The sequence below is a fragment of the Betta splendens genome, chromosome 12 (genome assembly GCF_900634795.4).
Source record: "Betta splendens chromosome 12, fBetSpl5.4, whole genome shotgun sequence".
In the NCBI taxonomy this organism is placed as follows: Eukaryota; Metazoa; Chordata; class Actinopteri; order Anabantiformes; family Osphronemidae; genus Betta; species Betta splendens.
Genome location: NC_040892.2, coordinates 6,654,973 through 6,673,053, shown reverse-complemented (window position 1 = coordinate 6,673,053; position 18,081 = coordinate 6,654,973). Strand labels below are relative to the sequence as shown.

The window sequence follows — 18,081 nt, the reverse complement described above, 5'->3', positions numbered from 1 at the left end:
TTTAAGGCTTGGCCCATGATTGTGTGTCACTCCCCTCCCCTAAGCACAGGTGGACTTGTAGGGAACGCTGCCAAATACTTTGGGTTTAGAGGGAGGGAGGGGTGTTGGCTGAGGCTGGTGGGTGTAGCACTTTTTTTGTTTAGTCCTGTTTCTTAGATAACCGCTCCGGCACCGTACCTTTCTCACTCCCCCAAATCACCGACACACCTTCCAGGGCAAATTTGACTCTGTATCGCGCCCGCTCTCACTTTCACAAGTCTGCCGGAGCCGAGACAGTGTTGGGTTTCCTGACAGGGACCGGGCGTGCGAGAGAGAGAGAGAGAGAGAGCGAGAGAGAGAGAGAGGAACTGAAATCAAAACTTCTCTTCATAAAAGGTCAGTAAAATCTTGCCGTTTCTTTCGCTCTCTCTTCTTCTGCTTCTTCGCTTCGTTCACTACTACATCCCATATCCTAAAAAAAGGCGAGGGTCATATTTTCTGTCCAGAGCTGTCTGCTACCCGCTGAGCACTAGGATCAGACTAAAGGATGGCTGACCTTTCTTACAAGCAGCTTCCTCTGTGTTTCCCATTTTAACTTGCAAATGGCTCCACGCCTCAGAATTTCATAATAGGACACGGGCTTGAAACAGGAGCGGGTCGTCTCGTTACTCTCACCGCCGTCCAGAAAGTTTCCCGTTCAAATCTTGCAGAGGTGCGCACGCTGAAAGCCCCCCCCCCCCCCTTTTTTATTTTTTCACATGCTGTAACAGCCTCACGCTGGGGAGGAAGCAAGTGAAAGCATGACGACGCTGGAGCCGACTGTAAAGACAGATACTGTTGTCGCCGCCCTCGCATTCCTTCACCTTGAGGACCCGAATAAGTTGTCCTGCCGTTAAGCGTGAGCGCCAGGCACAGGACGCCGTGTCTCGAGATCCAGCCACCCTGTACAAACACTCGGGCGGCGGTTACACAGGCAGATTTAACTTTTCTCAGATTCGGTTTCTCTGTGCGACAGCTGTGGGGGCAGAGGTGTGACATTTAACATAATTTCACTCTTCCTGTCTGTGACCCCCCCCCCCCCCCCCGACATCAAAACCTGTGGGTAACTGCTAAAGTAACCTTTAGGAGCGTTATTAGAGGATCAGATCACTGATAATCACAATGATCAGAATCTGTAATCTAGTACTGACTTTAAACTGACAGGGACTATCCAGTAATGCAGCTTCGTGGCAGGTGAGCAGAATTACATCCTGTTTGCTCCTGTTATCAGATCGGCGATTGATTCACGCGCGTTTCGCCTCAGCCATCGCTGAAAGGAAGCGGAGCGCACGGCCCTCTCTTCCTGCAACAGTTGGGGGTTAGATGGGGATAAAGTCAAATAGACACCACCACACCTACTCTTGTCTCACACCCTGACTGCAGCCCTCTGTCTGCCTCTTTCACTCCGGGATTATCTGAACTGAACCTGATCCACGCAGCGCTTTTGTTCCGGGGCCTCTCTTGCGCTCAACAAACATCACCCGAGGCGGACTTCATTCACGGTTGCACAATCTCACCCTATAGCGCGCGGCGTACGATCGCGAATATGCGGCCGGTTGGCGTCGGGCTGCATGAACGCGTGGAGCGAACGGGCTTCATAACAGCAATGTGTCCGTTACGAGGCTGACAGAGCGCATGAGTCCGCACGCCTTCTTCCCACCTGACAGCACGTGGGCACGTCCGTGCGCCAGCGCGTGCACCGGGATGCACAATGCGGATCGAACCTCCCGAGACGCAGATGTCGCCTCGTCACAGTTGTCTGACAGCCACTTTAACTCTGGGATCCTGTTTAGACAGCTGAGAAAGCCGCCCGAGCGCGCCGCAGTAGGTGCGCGGCTCCTCGTGTGGGTTTTCTGTTTTGCGAGTCGCTGTTTTCCGCCCTCCTCCGTGGGACCGAGGTCCAGGTTCTGTTGTGCGGAGTTGGGCTGGGTGAGTAAGCCGCCCCTCACAGATGAATAGAGGATGGGAGGAGGCTTGAAGAGGCTGCCGTGGGTGGGAGGCCCGAGCCCTGCCAAAAAAGCTCCTTCTGTGGGATTTGTGTACTTTCGCGCTCCTCACGAAACACGGCGCCTGGCTCGAACGACAAAGCGGCGGTGGGGGGGTGGGGTGGGTGGGGGGGGGTGGATGGGCAGGCGCTCGCACTCCCAGAGGTCGGCTCTCCCTCCGCGGAGCCCTCGCCGCGTTTCAAGCTATATGCTTTCTATCCGCTTCCAATTTCTCCATTTCCACCGTGTTCTCCTCTTGTGCTGCTCTTTTTTTTTTTTTTATTACTTCGTCAAGAATCGTCGCAGAATATGACCAGTCTCAAAACAACATCATGAATATGTGCAATTGAATATATATATATAATTGACAGCCATTCACGTTTCTGTTGTATGATCCATTTGATGCTTTTATTTCAAACGCTTTTGTAAATGCCTTTTTGCAGATGTTTCATTCCCTACGCTCAGTCAAAGTCATCTGAGGAGTATTTTTGTCACACATTTGAGCGTCTGAAATGTCATCGGTGGCCACGCTTTATAATGTGGTTGTGCAACAAAGCATTTTACATACAAATTGTGGGCGTTTCCTGAATCTTACCCAGATAATAGAAAGTAGGCCCCTGTAACCGCTGGCAGCCTATAGGCACAAGGTCGCGAGTCTCGGAGCTCGCGGACGAGGCGAAACGATCACTTAGCGAATTCAAAGATGCCGCAGGACGAGATGCAGAGTCGCACGTCGTTCGGCGTCAGGAAGTTTAGACGACGAAGAAAAAAAAAAAGGAGAAGAAAGGGAGAAAACGAGCACGATTTCATAATGTCTAAAAAGAAAGATCTGGGTTGAATAAGTGGGTCCACCCACCTGTATGTGAGAGGCAGCGAGAGAGAGAAAGCAGGGCTGCATGGCAGTTTTAGAGACATGAGTGTGTGGGTTAGGCTAGCTGGCCTGCTTATGCTATCTAATCACTGGGAGAGAAAGGAGAGCAGCATGCCTTGATCCACCCACCCACCCCAGACAAACAGCAGTCAGCCCGCTAAGTACTACACGCGCGCTGGGCCGTACATGTGGGAACGGATATAAAATGTGACAGAGTCTGCAGGTAACAGACACGCGGCACAATTATGTCTCATTTTGTGCAGCGGGGAAGGAGAGATGTGTCAATCTGGAGAGTGGGTCACGACTGAGCGCGGGCGCGAGCGCGAGCGAGGTCGGCCCGGCTGCGTTTCACCGGCGAACAGGTCGGCCTCACGGGTGCAAAGGAGACTAACGAGAGGCCAAAGGAAATTAGACACGCTTGTTTTAACCCAGGGCGAATCGTCGGGAAGAAAGTAATGGGTTCAGGTGTGATTGTAAATAGGGGCCGTGTGGCGTTCGCGCTGGATGGCACCTGCTTCTCGTTCAATCGCGAGCCGTCTTATTAACGTGAATTATGTCACCGCTGTGTCAATTTCAATGTTTTCTTGTCATTCGGGCTCAGTAACAGATTAGTTACCTGTGTGATACCTGAGTGGGTGGGACGAGATTAGGCGCGAGTCCAGAAATAGCTGACCTGCGTGTCGCACACGTGTGTGTGTGTGTGTGTGTGTGTGTGTGTGTGTGTGTGTGTGTGTGTGTGTGTGTGTCATGACAGGCATCTGTCTCCCCTGCCCTGCAGCCTGACTGGTTTTAATTAGGAGGTGCCAGAGCGCCCGAGGGCTCTCCTGCCGACTCACACACATCCACAAACATGCGTACACACACACACACACACACACACACACACACACACACACACACACACACACACACACACACACACACACACACACTCTACCTGAGGGCAGACAGAGGCTGTCCCACCAAGGCTGGCCTCCTTCTCGTTATCACAATAAGGAGTTGTCCTCGTTCACCCCGGGACCCTCTCAACAGGCTCACACCAGGCTAATCAAGTGAACAAAACAACGCTGAGATGCGTTCAGGAGCAGCAACATGGCAGCAAAAAAGCTGGGGAGGAATGAGTATTCTGTTGCAGTTTAAAGTTGAGAACATATTTCTGCATTTTAGCAAAGCCAGCCAGTAAAAGTGAACCAAAAAGGCATCTGACACAAAAAATAATCCTATTTGTCCTGAGCAAACACCCAGTCATCCTCACACACAGAGTTGGCTTCATGCAGTCCAACATGGCCACCTGTGAAACTCCATATGCAGCCGGCGTGCTGTACTTTACCTCCCTTCTGTCAGAGCCTCCCACAGTGATTAGGATGTTTGAACAGGAGACAAAGCGGGAGAAAGTTAAAGGGAGCAGACGCCCTCACCCGACTCACCTGGAGGGGGAGCGGTGACAGATGGGCGGGCGTCTCCACCGGCGATGGAGCGAGACAGTGGCCTCCCGTTTGCATTTCAGCCACATTCCGTTCGTGCATGAGCCGCTGTCCTTGGACCTCTGGAGGCAGGGGCTGCAGGCCTGGGCTCTATCTCTGGACCGCAGCGCATGACTGCCTCCCTTTCCTGCTTCTCCCACACAAGACGTCTCCCCCGGCCTTTGGAGGCTTTAGGATGAGGGGCTCAAGCTGCCTTTGCGCGTCTTAATCCCGACGAGTCACGTTAAAGCGCCCGACTTCTGCTAATGGCTGTCAGTCGATACATGAACGGGGGAATGGGTGGGTCCAATAATCTGGAGCCCAGCAGAACCCCCTGCTCTGCGGCACCAGTGTACAGAAAACATTCAGCGAGCTAACGGTAAACGACAATATTTTATTCATGAAAACACTAATTTCGCGCTGCTGCGACAATGGTGTCGTTGCTAATACACAAAAGCCCATCGTTCACGTCACCACCCCAATAAATACACAGGTCGCCAACTTGTTTTTCCTTTCAAACCATCAGCTCATGAGCGAGTCGCTACGGTGGCTCTAATGTTGTATTTTAAGTGGTTCCACACTGAGCAGAATAAAAGATACTGTCGAGTTAAAAATGAGTGAGCATGTGTTTGTGTGAGTGTGTGCGTGCGTGCGTAGGAAAGTGGTTTATTCAAGCAGCGCTAATGAGGCTGCTGCGCGTCAAACGGCCCGACCCGAGTCGGGTCGAGCGGTCCCGGATCGCGCGGCGGCGCTTTCTAGCAAACGTTCACGGCCGTCTTCTTCTGTCTCCCATCATCTCCATCACACCCGGTGCCCCTGGTACACCAGGGTCGACCAGCAGCTACTCAGAGGTCAGAACCCAGGAATCAACGCGGGCCTCGTGCTGTGGGCGTAAAAACACGCGGCAGCACGGGTTCTGGTTTGTAGGTGCGACAGCGTATAAAAGCACACACATCCAGCCGTGCATTAAACGCACATTAATTGGCTTCTAAAAACCCCCAAACGACCCCAGGTGTGCGCTTTACACGCCATTACGCAGCGGGCCGGCGTCACTCACGGCCGGCGCCGAGCGTTGACGGAGCCGGGGAACAAAGCCGCTGCACAGGTGCCACTTAGGGCGCGTTGCCATGGCGGCGGTGACATGTTTAGAACGGACACCCGACCCGGCGGGACGCCCGGCGGGCGCTAGCAGTTAGTGGTTAGCTAACCGCGTGGCGCGCGCTAAAGGCCAGCGCCGTTCCCTCCGGGGGAAGTGGGCACGGCCGTCTGATGTGCGCTGTGATGTCTGCGTGTTTGTGGAGGTCAGCGCGACGCAATTCCACAACTTCCACAGTCGCAGGCTGTGATTTATGGACGGTCGGGGAATATTTTGGTAGATTTGAAGGTCCGGCGACCGCTAAAAGAAACAGCGTCTGGCTGCGAGAAAGCTGCGAGGATTCGGATGCCGGCTTGAGTTTTGTCATCTGCACCGCAACCTGAAAAGAGTAAATAAATAAAAGGACTTAAGTGTGGAATTAGGCAGACGCTGATGAGTTCCTGCTGTGGGCGGGTGTCGCGGCGGAGGCGTGGTCTGATGACATCACACAGGAAAGACTAATGTCTGCCGTAATAAAGCATTTGCACCGTCTTTCACCCCCCCCCACCCTAAACACACACTCCGATGCTTCACCTTTCTGTTCAAACCCCCCCCTCCTCCTCTCCACGGACCGCGGCTCGCCAACTGTTACCCGGCTGCTGTGCTTTCTGACTCAAAACCCGAGTCTAACGCTCAGTTCAGCCTAGTTTTTGAAACCGTGGCTCAAAAGACAAGAAGCCAAACAGACGTTTCGACAAAAAGGGCAAATAAGCCCGACCGCGGTTACATGTGGTGTGTCGTTCGCTGCCTGTGGTTTAATTCTGTGTCAGAGGGCTTTTAAGCAATATCTCTTTCAGCACCTTTGACTTAAGGGGGTTGCGTCGGGTTCTGACTGAGCGCCGTCCTCAGTGAACAGCGTCTCGTGGGGAGTCCTTCATTCCTCCTCATCGCAGCTTGAGACCAACCAAGCGGCGGAGGTGCACGACACAGCTCCCAAACTTTCCTCCCTCGTTCCCTCTTTCCTTTTTTTACCCTCCCTCCGTCTCCCCAAACAACCCCTTCGAGTTCCTTTGCCCCGGTCCCTTTATACCGAAATCCACTCTAACACAACTAAAAATTCATTTTGTCTGACCTAAATCAGAGGGTGTCTGCGCCATGGGCTTATTACACAGTGCGCTTAAACTTGTGTTGTGGAGGAGGATGGGGTATTATTATCTTCCAGCTACCCACCCTGCTATAAAAACTAGTGGTGCGACATCTCCACAGCGCAGTGCTGCTGCCCTCCCTCCCTTCCTCTCGCTCTCTCTCGCTCGTCCTACATGAGCCACACACAACAGTGATCCTGACTCTCAACTCCACACTAGCCACGCTGCTACGCAGACAGACCTAAGAATCACACTCTGCTCCCCTCGGCTGCGCTGCTTCGGCTTCCCTTCATTGGATATTCCTCCCCGGGTGTGTGTGTGTGTGTTTGTATGTGTGTGTGTGTGTGTGTGTGTGTGTGTGTGTGTTTTTTTTTTATTTTGTGAATGGGCATCCTCGGCCGGTGCGCGGAGCTTGTGAATGGACTGACTGACTGATTGACAGACCGACAAAGACGGAGGCGCCGGGACGCGGGCGATGCTGAGAGGTCAAGTGAGGAGCAGCACCGTCTCTTAGTCTGGAATACAAAGCCACGTGAGGGGAACCGAGGCGCTGAAGGTACGTGAGGTGAGGGCTGTCGAGGGCTGAGGAATGCTGGCGGACGGATCGAGACGTGTGTGCATCTCTGTGGATGCCAGACTTTTGGAGCATGGGTGTGTTTGCGAGTGCTGGTCCGTAATGGTTTGTGTGTGTGCGCGAACCAGCTCGCACTTCTGTTACAGCGTGCTCGGCTCATAGTACGGAGCCAGTCACGGCCACAAAGGCCCGGACAACGTGCGAACGGCTCGGCAAAGTCGCCCGACGACTCGTAATTATTTAGGCTGCGGCGTAAATATTGCGCTGCCAAATTGTGGAAATAGTGCGAGTATTTATAGCATCACAACACGTCTTTGAAAAGTCTAACATGGTCGTTTTAGCCGACTTAACTACGTGTTTTGTCTCCAGCGGTAATTACACATTTCACTTTTAGATATTCCATATCTCCACTACGTGAGGTTCTCCTTTAAAAGCCCAAGCGACTCAGGTAATTCTCAACGTTTAAGGACATGTTTTCAAGTGTGGGCTAAATAAAAACATGTTATGGATTTCAGGCTGAGCTGTAAATTATTGTTTACTGCCAGTCTACACACAGACCTCTTACCTCATATACTAAATGCAAAGGCCAGTATTAGAACTGTTTAGCAGCAGCTGCTTTTCACTCCGGTGTGAAAGGGTGCATTTTTTAAATGAGTGATTTTTGTATTGAAATTGATTTTTAAAGAGTGTGATTATTATAAAAATGCAGCGAGTAATTGCTTGTGATGGGAAACAGTGATGCAGCTCCGACGAATGGAGACTGAGGCTGGACTTGATGAGACCAGATACTGCACCATTACGCCACTTTAAGAGCGCTTGTAGTTTCCAACCTCCTCACAAACGGTGACAGGAAACCTACGATAGATCAGTGACGCGTTTGCTTAATCACACCGTTACTCTGATTATGTCTCATTTGTTCGATTTTACTTTGAAGCAGCGTGTGATAACGCTCTGCAGCTTTTGCTTTGGCACCAAATTAATTGCACTTTATTTAGAGACCGTATTTGTTTAAAGTCAAAGGTTTTCTTTGACTGTAACAATAGTTCTGCTTTAAAAATAGTTTCTATATTTTATTCCCTTTATCTAACTTTCCGTAAGAAATAATTTGTTCTTGTTACATTCAGAAAAAAAAACAAAACACTGGTAATCAGCGCAGCGATATTCAGCAGCGGTGCTTAAACTTCTGTTTACTTTGGGGGGTTAGAGAGATAATGGTGTGTAGCTGTGGGCCCCCCTGAAGGCTCCAGACATGACACTGGGCGCAAACAGTGTCTCAGAGAGGCCGAACCAGTTAAAGCGGCCTCCGGACCTGGACTTTAAATCATTCAAATAATTATCTAATCGTGTGCTAAAATACTGTATTTTCTTGTAGGATTTGTGAACTTTTGGACGTTGGCACATTGACGCTGAACCGTTAATGGGATGCACTGTGTGTCTGCACGTTTCCTGAACCTCTGTCTGTTCTCGTGTAACGTGTGCCCCGTTCTGTCAACTTTTAAGCAGTGAAGTTGTGCAGTTAAATGCTCAAATTTGGCTCTGACATTTAAAGACAGAGTCGGAGCATTATATGCAGGACCGTTCACCCACTCTAATTGACAGCAATTAAGATGAAACTGCCCCATGGGCTCCAAACAACTGTCTCCTAAAACACCAACCAAGGAGGAAAAACAGGTGCACTGGTGTTTTACTGGTGATAATGGACTAGCTCACACAGTAGGTCAAATGAATGTCTCCTCCTAATAAGCAGGTGAATTGTGGCTGTCAATACCAGAAATTATTGTCCGTGCAATTGTCCGTGTGTGACAGTTGTTCAGCAGGTGTTTGCGATGGGCAGTTGGTGACAGGGGGTAAACTTTGGCTGATGGTGATTTAGCATGTGGGTCAGGTGGAAGGTGCTGGTCTGACAGGGATAAACTAGGCTTTGGCTGTTGTAGCTTACAGGCCAAATGAGTGTCTGTCCGTGACAAGGGTTGAGATGGACATTAGCTGCTGATTTGTGGCCTGAGCGGTCAGAGATGGGGACAAGTTAGCTGCTCCACTCGGGGCCATAATGATGATGCATCTGCAGCGGGGACACGGTGAGGAAGAGGAGGATGATTAGGGTGAGGAGGAAGAGGAGGAGGAGGTGGCTGGAGTTGTTGGGAGGAGAAGACGATGCTGAATGGAGGTGACACATAATTTGGGGTGGGAGTGCTGAGTTGAACGTGTTAGTGACTAAGCGAGGCATGAGAGGAGACGTGACCGGCGCAGGAAACACAGCCCAGTCCTCCACAACTCGGCGTAATGATTAAGGTGAGGCCGAGCGATCGATAATCCAGGTGTGATAAACGGCTAACGAGTCATTTTTGAGTCACATCTATTGCAAAAGGTTCGGCTCAAACAGTAATTATCAGAGGCCTTTCGCGGGGCGTCCCCGCCCAGGCTGATCGGACGGGTGTGGGGGAGGAGGGGGAGCGCAAAGGGTTAAGGCCGCCTCGCCTGATGAGACGTCGCTCCGGGACGTTGCGGTGGGAAAGCCGTGCCCCCCCCCCCCCCGTCCCCCGCCTGTCCATGTGGCACATCCTCCTCAGATCCTCTCCACGTTGTAATTAGGGGCCGAGCGCCAGCGCGAGCTAGCGGCGCGCGGACAGTGGGAACCAGCGACGAGCGAGGACGGCAACAGGAGCACGTGGCTCCCCCGTAGCTCCGCGCGGGGAGGAGTGGGCGGGGTGGGACTGTCTCTCGCTCTTATCCACTCCATGTTGTTCCAAGCTCCGCTCCATTGTTTACCTTGGCAGGCCGCTGCAGGGAGCGGCCCCTCGGCTGCTGTTTGTGCAACCTGTTCGGGAACTTTTAGGGCCATCCGATCTCCCTCGCTGGAGAATCTCTCGCCTCCCACCCAGGCGCGTGACGGCACACGTTAAATGAGAGTAAATGAAAGACGCCTCAATGCTGCTGGAGATGTGCGATCAGCGTAGGATGGTAGAAGTTTAATACAGAATATCTTGTCCTTTTTCCATTATTGTTATTTTATTTTGAACATTTTTCGTTCTACTGGCCCAAAACTTTCCCTCACTCTTTTGTTGCAATTCCGCCTCAGTGCATTTTCATAGGTCTGTGGGACTTTATCGTTTGCTGCCACCCCCTCTATAGACATTTTAATTATGTCCACGCTGTATCAATGGCATGAACATAGCAACAGTTACCTAGCAACAAGATCGACAAGAATAAACTACATGTAAGATTGGTATCCAAGTTGTATACCTGCAGGTAAACTAAGTGTTTCTGGGTTTTTTCATTTAATTATTTTTTTTGTTTCGTCTTGTTGCTCCACTGCAGCAACGAGAAATGAGGAAGGTGTGTGTGTGAGTGTGTGTGTGTGTGTGTGTGTGTGTGTGTGTGTGTGTGTGTGTGTGTGTGTGTGTGTGTGTGTGTGTGCGCGTGCGGCTTCGGCCGTGGCCGGTTTAGAGCCAGTCAACAATGTCGCTGCGGCGAGCGTCGCCGCTTCAAAGTATTTATCTACACATGCCTCCAGTGACCACCAAGTGCGGACGTCTAAGTTGGAGTCTATTCATAGACATGAATGAGCGAGCGAGCTGCCAGAGGAAGTCTGAGCGCTGTGGCCGTAAACAAGGGCTCGGTGGATCAACAGGTAGGGACTCAGGCGACTGTGGGGCGAAGGTGCGAGGGCCGAAGCGAACAGAGCTCCGTCTGTGCTGAGCGCTTGGCAGAAAAGGGCCGAGGAGAGACTGCAGAGTAAGCGCAGCGACAGGATACAGTATCTAGAGTGCAATCTGACCTCCTTTGTTGTTTTCTGCATTTCTCACCACATCCCAATCACACAGTTCTGCTCGAACATGGGTATCGGCTTGCCTCATGTTTTTTGTATCTAGCACGAACACGTGACGACGGACGTTATTAGCATTCGAGCAGCTCTCTGACAAAAGGCAAAAAAATGGAGTCAAACGTGGATTTATCAAGATGGCGGGTTCCTCTAACTCGCCCGGCTGCACATGTTCCTCGAAGAAATTGTGATGACACGTTCAAGAGAAAACATTATCTGATGTGACGTTTGCTCAGAATGAGACATGCTGTATTTACCACGTGTTGCCGTTGCTGCACAGATGGCACCGCGGCGGCGCTTTAATAAAGCTACGCCGCCGCTCGCTGCGTCGACAGCATCCTCAAACCTGAGCCGCGTAGCGCCTTCCATTCGCTCCTTCCTCATCGAAGGGGTCGCTAACCACCTCATTATCATTGCCTCCTGTCCAGACGACCGGCAGGATGGTTCACCACAGAGAGGACGACCTGATCGGGATCCCGTTCCCGAACCACAGCAGCGACGTCCTGTGCAGCCTCAACGAGCAGCGGCGCGACGGCCTGCTGTGCGACGTCGTCCTCATCGTCCGGGACCAGGAGTACCGCACGCACCGCTCGGTCCTGGCCGCCTGCAGCCAGTACTTCAAGAAGCTCTTCACAGTGGCCACGTCGGACGGCGGAGACCCCCAGCACGCCGCCGCCGTGTACGAGATCGACTTCGTGGCCCCGGAGTCGCTCACGGCCATCTTGGAGTTCGCCTACACCTCCACGCTGACCGTGACGGCGTCCAACGTCAAAGAGATCCTCACCGCCGCCCAGATGCTCGAGATTCCGTGCATCATCAACGTTTGCCTGGAGATCATGGACAGCGGGGGCGGCGGGGGCGTGGGGCGGAGGGGGGAGGAGGGGGCGGAGGAGGACGAGGAGGAGGAGGAGGACGAGGAGGAGGACGAGGAGGACGAGGAGGAGGAGGAGGAGGAGGACGCGGCGTCGAGGAAGGACGAGCAGGAGGAGGAGGAGGACGACGCCAGCGAGAGGTCGCTGCAGTCGTCGGGGGGGAGCAGGGGGGAGCGCACCCCGCTGGGAACCGAGGGCTCTCCGCCCCCGAGCACCTCCACCTTCCACCAGCAGTTCCAGCTGCACAGGGAGTCGTCCCAGTCCCAGTCCCCAGACAATATGATGACAGGCAAACAGGTACAGCCCCCTGTTCACTTTATTATAAAGGGTACAGACCCTTAAAACACCAGTTGTTGAGGCTCATGGTCCAGTTTTGTGTTGCAGGAAAGTATGGAAAGTCGGGCTCTCAAGGATTTCTCCATAGAGTCTCTCCTCCAAGAAGGCCTGTATCCACGTATGACGCTCGACAGGAGGTCCAGCGTCCCGCCGCTCCTCCAAGGCTTCTACCCCTCCATGTGGGCTGCTGAGTTCCCGGGCTTCCCTCAGCAGCTCCTCAACCCGGGCCACCATCAGCACCCCCACGCAGGGCCCCCCCCACAGAGCCGGCTTCCCCACAGCTTCCCCAACGCGCCACCGCTCGAGGCCTCCAGGCCCCTCGACCTGGCTGTGAAGAGAGAGATCATAAAGGAGGAGATGAAGGAGGAGGTCCCGCCCAGTCTGCTCCACGGAGACTTCCTCAAAGAGTTCGTGAGCTCGGGCCTGGGCGGCACCATGAACGCCGGGGCGGTGCCGTCAGAGGGTCACGCGCTGGCTCCCATTAAGGACGAAGGCGACTTCCGGTCGTACCTGAGCTTCCTGAGCTCGGCGTCCCACCTGGGGGCGCTGTTCCCCCCCTGGCAGCTGGAGGAGGAGCGGAAGATGAAGCCCAAAGCGTCGCAGCAGTGTCCCATCTGCAACAAGGTGATCCAGGGGGCCGGGAAGCTTCCACGACACATGCGGACGCACACGGGGGAGAAACCCTACATGTGCACCATCTGCGAAGTACGCTTCACCAGGTACGGGAAGCTTCTCACTCCACTTTAATGTTTCACAGTCACATGATGAAAAAAAATATTGTTCTCTTGTATTTTTGATTGCACAGCGGGTTAATGGAAACGCACCCCATGCTCTTGTGGCTGACGTTAATCTGTTTTCAGCTCATTTAAATATCAAAGAGCTTAAAGTGGAAAGCCCCCTCCGCTGGTTTCTTTGCATTAGTGATATCACGCTCACCTACATCCTCTGTGTTTGGCACATTTTCCACCTGCACATTTGTGCCTGTTCTGAGCAGAAGCCGCGCGGCGCGTCACGCCAGGTCAGGTCCTGTCGAAACGCTGCCTTTTAAACGGCGCCGCTCGTGAAAACGTGGCTCTGTTTCTGTTTCTCAGGCAAGACAAGCTGAAGATCCACATGAGGAAGCACACGGGCGAGCGCCCCTACATCTGCCTCCACTGCAACTCCAAGTTCGTCCACAACTACGACCTGAAGAACCACCTCCGCATCCACACGGGCGTCCGTCCGTACCAGTGCGAGCACTGCTACAAGAGCTTCACGCGCTCCGACCACCTGCATCGACACATAAAGCGCCAGAGCTGCCGAATCTCCCGGCCCCGACGAGGGCGAAAGCCGGCCGCCTGGCGGGCCGCGCCCGCCGCTAGCTTCCTGTGCCCTCCCCCCGTCGCCGCGAATCGCTTCGAGGAGAACGGCTTGAGCGCCGCGTACCAGGGGGTCAAAGGTCACGGACTTGGGGAGATGCTGGGACTCGGCGGCAGAGGCCTGGGATTTAAGACAGTGGGCGGCGGGAGCAGGGAGGAGCGGCGGGGGGAGGAGAAGGCGGGGGCGGGGGGGAGGCAGAGGGGAGTGTTCGCCTTCGCCCTGGCCGGGGAGGAGGGGCTCACCCACTCCCCGTTTTACGCCGCCACCTCGGACCCCTGGACCATGAGACTGGAGCGCGCCCCGCCCATCCCCGAGTCGGCCAAGTGAACTCCGGGCTGTAGAATAAGAAGAAGGAAAGAGAACCTCTTTAATCTCTGTGTCTGTTCTGCTCCACAAAGCTAAAGCACCTTTTTTTCCTAACAAAAAAAAAAGTGAAAGAGCGAGAGAAATGAGACTTTTGAAGCCTGCTGTAAAAGAGATTAAACAAAAGAAACTGTCCAATTAAACAATTTCACAGATGTCATGTTCAAAACTTATTTTAACCCTGTGAATGTTTACAAATCCTCTGATAGCATTTAAAAGGAGGCAGAACTGGATATGAGGAAACCCGATGGCAGCACTGTTCTATACGTGGTATTTGCATCACTAGCAGTTGCTATGCTAGATGCTACGTAAATTTGGATGATATGAGGCTTTTCATTTGAAAAGAGTTCACATGCATGGAGTTCAGCTTGTGGCTGCAAAATTTTGAATTATTAATAATGATAAATGTAAACATAATAATTACACATACAAACCTAATCAGCCAATAATGGCTTTATTACTATCACTGTGTAAAAACACAGGAACAAAAATGTTTCAGGAAGTGGAGTAAATATGAGTAAACAAAGTCAAAATAAAAAGCCTCCGTTCATATTTTGACAGACTTTGACTTTATACAGATGAATTTAGGAATCTGTGTTTGTGGAAAAGCATTAAAAAAGGGTTCGATGACAGCGGGGTGAAGTGTGGCACATGACCTGACTTTAATCGTTCCAAATCAAACACGGAGCCCGGCTAAAGTCTGAATCAGGAACGTGTGACGTGTCTTAAAATCCTTCCACTGCCTTGCTCTGATTCAAGCTCCTCGTCTGCACTATTGTACATAGACTCAAACTTTAGGCCCTGGTGTTAATTACGGTTGCATTGCTGACGATGTAAAAAAATAAATAAAATGAAATACTGCTCCTGAAAGACTTTGAGGCATCCATCCAAAGATGTGTACGTTGACTTGAATAAGACTCTGTTTTAGCGTTGATGAAAATGTGTCTTCAGAGGATGTTTATCAAACGGCCGCTTTAGCTACAGTTTGCTTGTGTCTTTTCTGCTGCATCAAATCAAAGGGTCTCGTCCCTGATTTTCATAAGATGTTCATTTCTGATTTGTGTATAAAGAAGTTCAAAAATTATTTGAATTGAAATGGGAAAGTATTTTCTTGCTATTTATGCGTATTTAAATGAATGAGCCTTGGCTATATTTTGCAAATCTGTTTTATAAAGACACTAAGTGTTGACCTTTTGCTCTTGTTTGTATTATTACCATAAAATGACCAAAGTGCATGTGAGCGTGTTTCTTCCATCTGTCTGGAAGGACCCGTTCGCTCGTCAGGCAGTGATGATATTTTTGGTCAGACCGCAGGCCTTTTTAGCGCTGCTCCAGGTTTAAGGACAGGGTAGGAGACGGGTTGGGGTTCGGTATGTAGCTGTGGTGGAGGTTTGGGAGAGAGAAGTAGGCGTTTTTGCTCAAAATGCAGCGGGCGCATGCAAAACAAGTACTTTATCTTGACATTTGAGGAAAAACTGGGTGGAGGCGGGAAGTTAATCACTCGCGACGTTTTTCTGTAAATTACCTTAATGGCCCTTTTAGAGTGGCAAGATGAAAAGCAACAAACTCCAGTCATAATTAGAGTTCTTACAAATAAATAAAGGGTGCTTTAATCATCATCTAAAATCCTGTATGATAAGTCTGATTCCTGTGGACGTTAACAGTTAAAAAGGTGAGTAAACGTCCTGTCGGGTTTTGTAAAGTGGACACACTGACATTGTGTAGGCTGAATACTATTCACACCCACACGAACGGGGCCGCAGAGGAAGCAGCTCCTCAGCTGGAGACTAATAGGCACATAGTATTTACTTTGATGTCCAGCTGCCCAACAGCTGAAATCCCTGCTGAGGTCAACACTGCATTTCTGTCCTAAACAGTAACAACACAGCTTGAGCAAATCAGAGGTCGGTGATCGGGAACAGACATGAGGCAGAGATGGATGAGGATCGTCACAATTCCACGGTTCCACAGCGACTGGTTGTGTGTTAGAGAGAAATATGAGTGACACAATGAAGACAATTACAATAAATCTGTGTATTATGTGCACGTTGTACATTTTGTCGCTTAGAGTCAGATGATTTATGATGTAGATGTTTTTATATTTATATTATTTTATTTGCATTATCAGAATAGAGAAGGTGAAATCCCCATTCACGCCTCAAACATTCTTGTTCCAACACTATCTTTCGTCTCTCGCATAAACCTTCTTGTGACTTTCTCTGCAGCTTTCTGTCATTTAATCTTGTTTTCTCCTGGACTCGTGTGTTTCTTTGCACTGACCTCTAGTGGGGAGTAAAACGTACTGTCACTGACTTTACTGTGCTTCTAATATAAATATATAAAATATAAATATATATCGGAAATGTGTTTATCAAAATATATGATAATTTATATGAAATATCATTGACACCAACAATTACAACAACTGCTGCAGACTTTTGATTATTTTAAAGACGTCAGTGGCTCATTAAAGTGGTGGAACTCACTGGCCACTGGAAACGTCTTCTTTCTCCTGACACTACTTCACCGCTCCTCCAGAGGGCGCTAGAGATGCACGCTTGACTGTTAAGTACAGCACGTCAAGTCAGCAGTGGCTTAAAACTGATATCGCAGGTAAACCAGAAAATATTAGTTTGAATTTAAACTGTGTGTGGCTTTATAAACAAAGGTCTAATAAATAACCTTGGGTTTCACTGACGACGTGAAATAAGGAGGCTGTGGTGGAAGCTTTTTATGGGACACGTACAAGGCAAACCACATCCTTTCATGTGGGTTTGCAGCAGCTGCTTCCTCATGGGTTTACTCATTTCTCTGCTCAGTTTATTCATGTGTTGAATAGCTGTTGTGATGAACTGTACCGGGTCCCTATGAAGTGTAGGGACTGGAAAACCCAGGCTTCAAAAAACCATCACACCTTGATGTCAAACTAAAGAGAGATTAGTTTAAGATTAGTTGCAAATAAAGTGAAAGCAGCTTAAAACAAGCTACATTGACCTCAGGAACAAAAGCATCAACATTTTATGTTATTTAGTAGTTTGGTCCTCACCTCTCCTCTAAATTTGCCTCAATCCCACCTGTTTAAAAAAAACAGCCCAAACCCATTTGAACTCCTTTTATATTCCTGTTCCTGTTAGAATGTGCCAAGTGTAAGATCAATGTAGGGGGGCTGTCTGACTCTGAGAGAAATCGCTTTGTACCTAACAATAAATAATTTCCCATCCAATCATTTATTTACATTTAAATTTTAATGTGCCCTGATGTTTATTAAAGCTTTAGTTTGGATTGTCTCAAGTAGAGTATAGGTACTTATCCACAGTCAATACTGTAGATGGCACAAAAATCAATATTAGCGTAAGTGGACACTCCATTTATAATATGAGCAGCAAATTATATTATATTGTTGCCAAACAGTTTTTTGTGGCAGTGCAGAGATACTGGTCTCTGACAGATAAGCACTCAGTTCCTGTCAAAGGAAACTGCACATTGCCCAAAAGCTTGTTTTGAATTCTGATCAAACTCAGTTGAGACATCTTGTGGCACCAGTTGATGTTATGGGGAAAGCAGCTGCACTGTCAATGTCACTGCAAGAGCATCACTTATTGGCTCATAACTCTGCATTTCACAACATTTTCAGGTTTGGTAAAAACTCTAGTTGTGGCAATTGAATGGAGATCGTTAATGATTTCGAGTTTCCTGGATCACTGCATTTTATTAATTCATTTTTTTCGAATAGTTATTTTAAAATGTGTTTTCTAAGCATTTAACACAATACAAACGGTGACACCTGCTGGCAGATTCCTGGAAGTTGAACTAGATCAGATAACCTTTGTTTTCTTCTTTTCCCTCTCTTCTTTTTTTATTTATTTCATGTGGGTTTTACCTATTGCATCAAATCAGACAAAATGCACTTGTTTCTATTTCCACTGCAGTTGAACACAGAGAAAAAGTGTGACCGTGACACATACAAGGAAGTCCTACTCTGCTGCTTTGAGAGGTCCAGAACAAAAAGCCCTTTTTTACACAATTGCTGTAGGATGTGAGTCTTTAAATTTTTAAATGAAACATGAGTCAAAATGTCATATGCATGAACCCCAGACCTGCAGAGCTGTGACTTCCTGTGGCCCCTTGTCCTTGTGAAATATCACTCACACCAATGATCGTCTAGCGGTCACCATGAGCTTTGCTGTGTCTGGTGCT

General features: G+C 50.0%; 1 protein-coding gene across 4 annotated transcripts; it reads left to right on the top strand.

The window, feature by feature from the left end:
- The first annotated feature begins 204 nt into the window (after window positions 1-204).
- LOC114866658 (zinc finger and BTB domain-containing protein 7C) lies at window positions 205-15,073 on the top strand. 4 transcript variants are annotated; one of them, XM_029168676.3, is made up of 4 exons: window positions 205-375; window positions 11,383-12,123; window positions 12,211-12,881; window positions 13,254-15,073. In XM_029168676.3, the coding sequence occupies exons 2-4, from the start codon at window positions 11,395-11,397 to the stop codon at window positions 13,846-13,848; spliced, it is 1,995 nt and encodes a 664-aa protein (XP_029024509.1). In that variant the 5' UTR covers window positions 205-375; window positions 11,383-11,394; the 3' UTR covers window positions 13,849-15,073. The 4 variants fall into 4 exon arrangements, with proteins under 4 accessions (XP_029024509.1, XP_029024508.1, XP_029024510.1 ...); XM_029168675.3 differs by lacking the exon at window positions 205-375 and adding an exon at window positions 3,629-7,113; XM_029168677.3 differs by lacking the exon at window positions 205-375 and adding an exon at window positions 3,629-7,122.
- The last annotated feature ends 3,008 nt before the right edge of the window (window positions 15,074-18,081 follow it).

Excerpts from the sequence above, each read along its gene's own strand:
- LOC114866658 (XM_029168674.3), top strand. The coding sequence starts at position 10,694 with ATGAGCGAGCGAGCTGCCAGAGGAAGTCTGAGCGCTGTGGCCGTAAAC. Across the intron at positions 10,763-11,382 it reads AGGGCTCGGTGGATCAACAG|ACGACCGGCAGGATGGTTCA; the intron begins GTAGGGACTCAG and ends CCTCCTGTCCAG. Across the intron at positions 12,882-13,253 it reads TGCGAAGTACGCTTCACCAG|GCAAGACAAGCTGAAGATCC; the intron begins GTACGGGAAGCT and ends TCTGTTTCTCAG.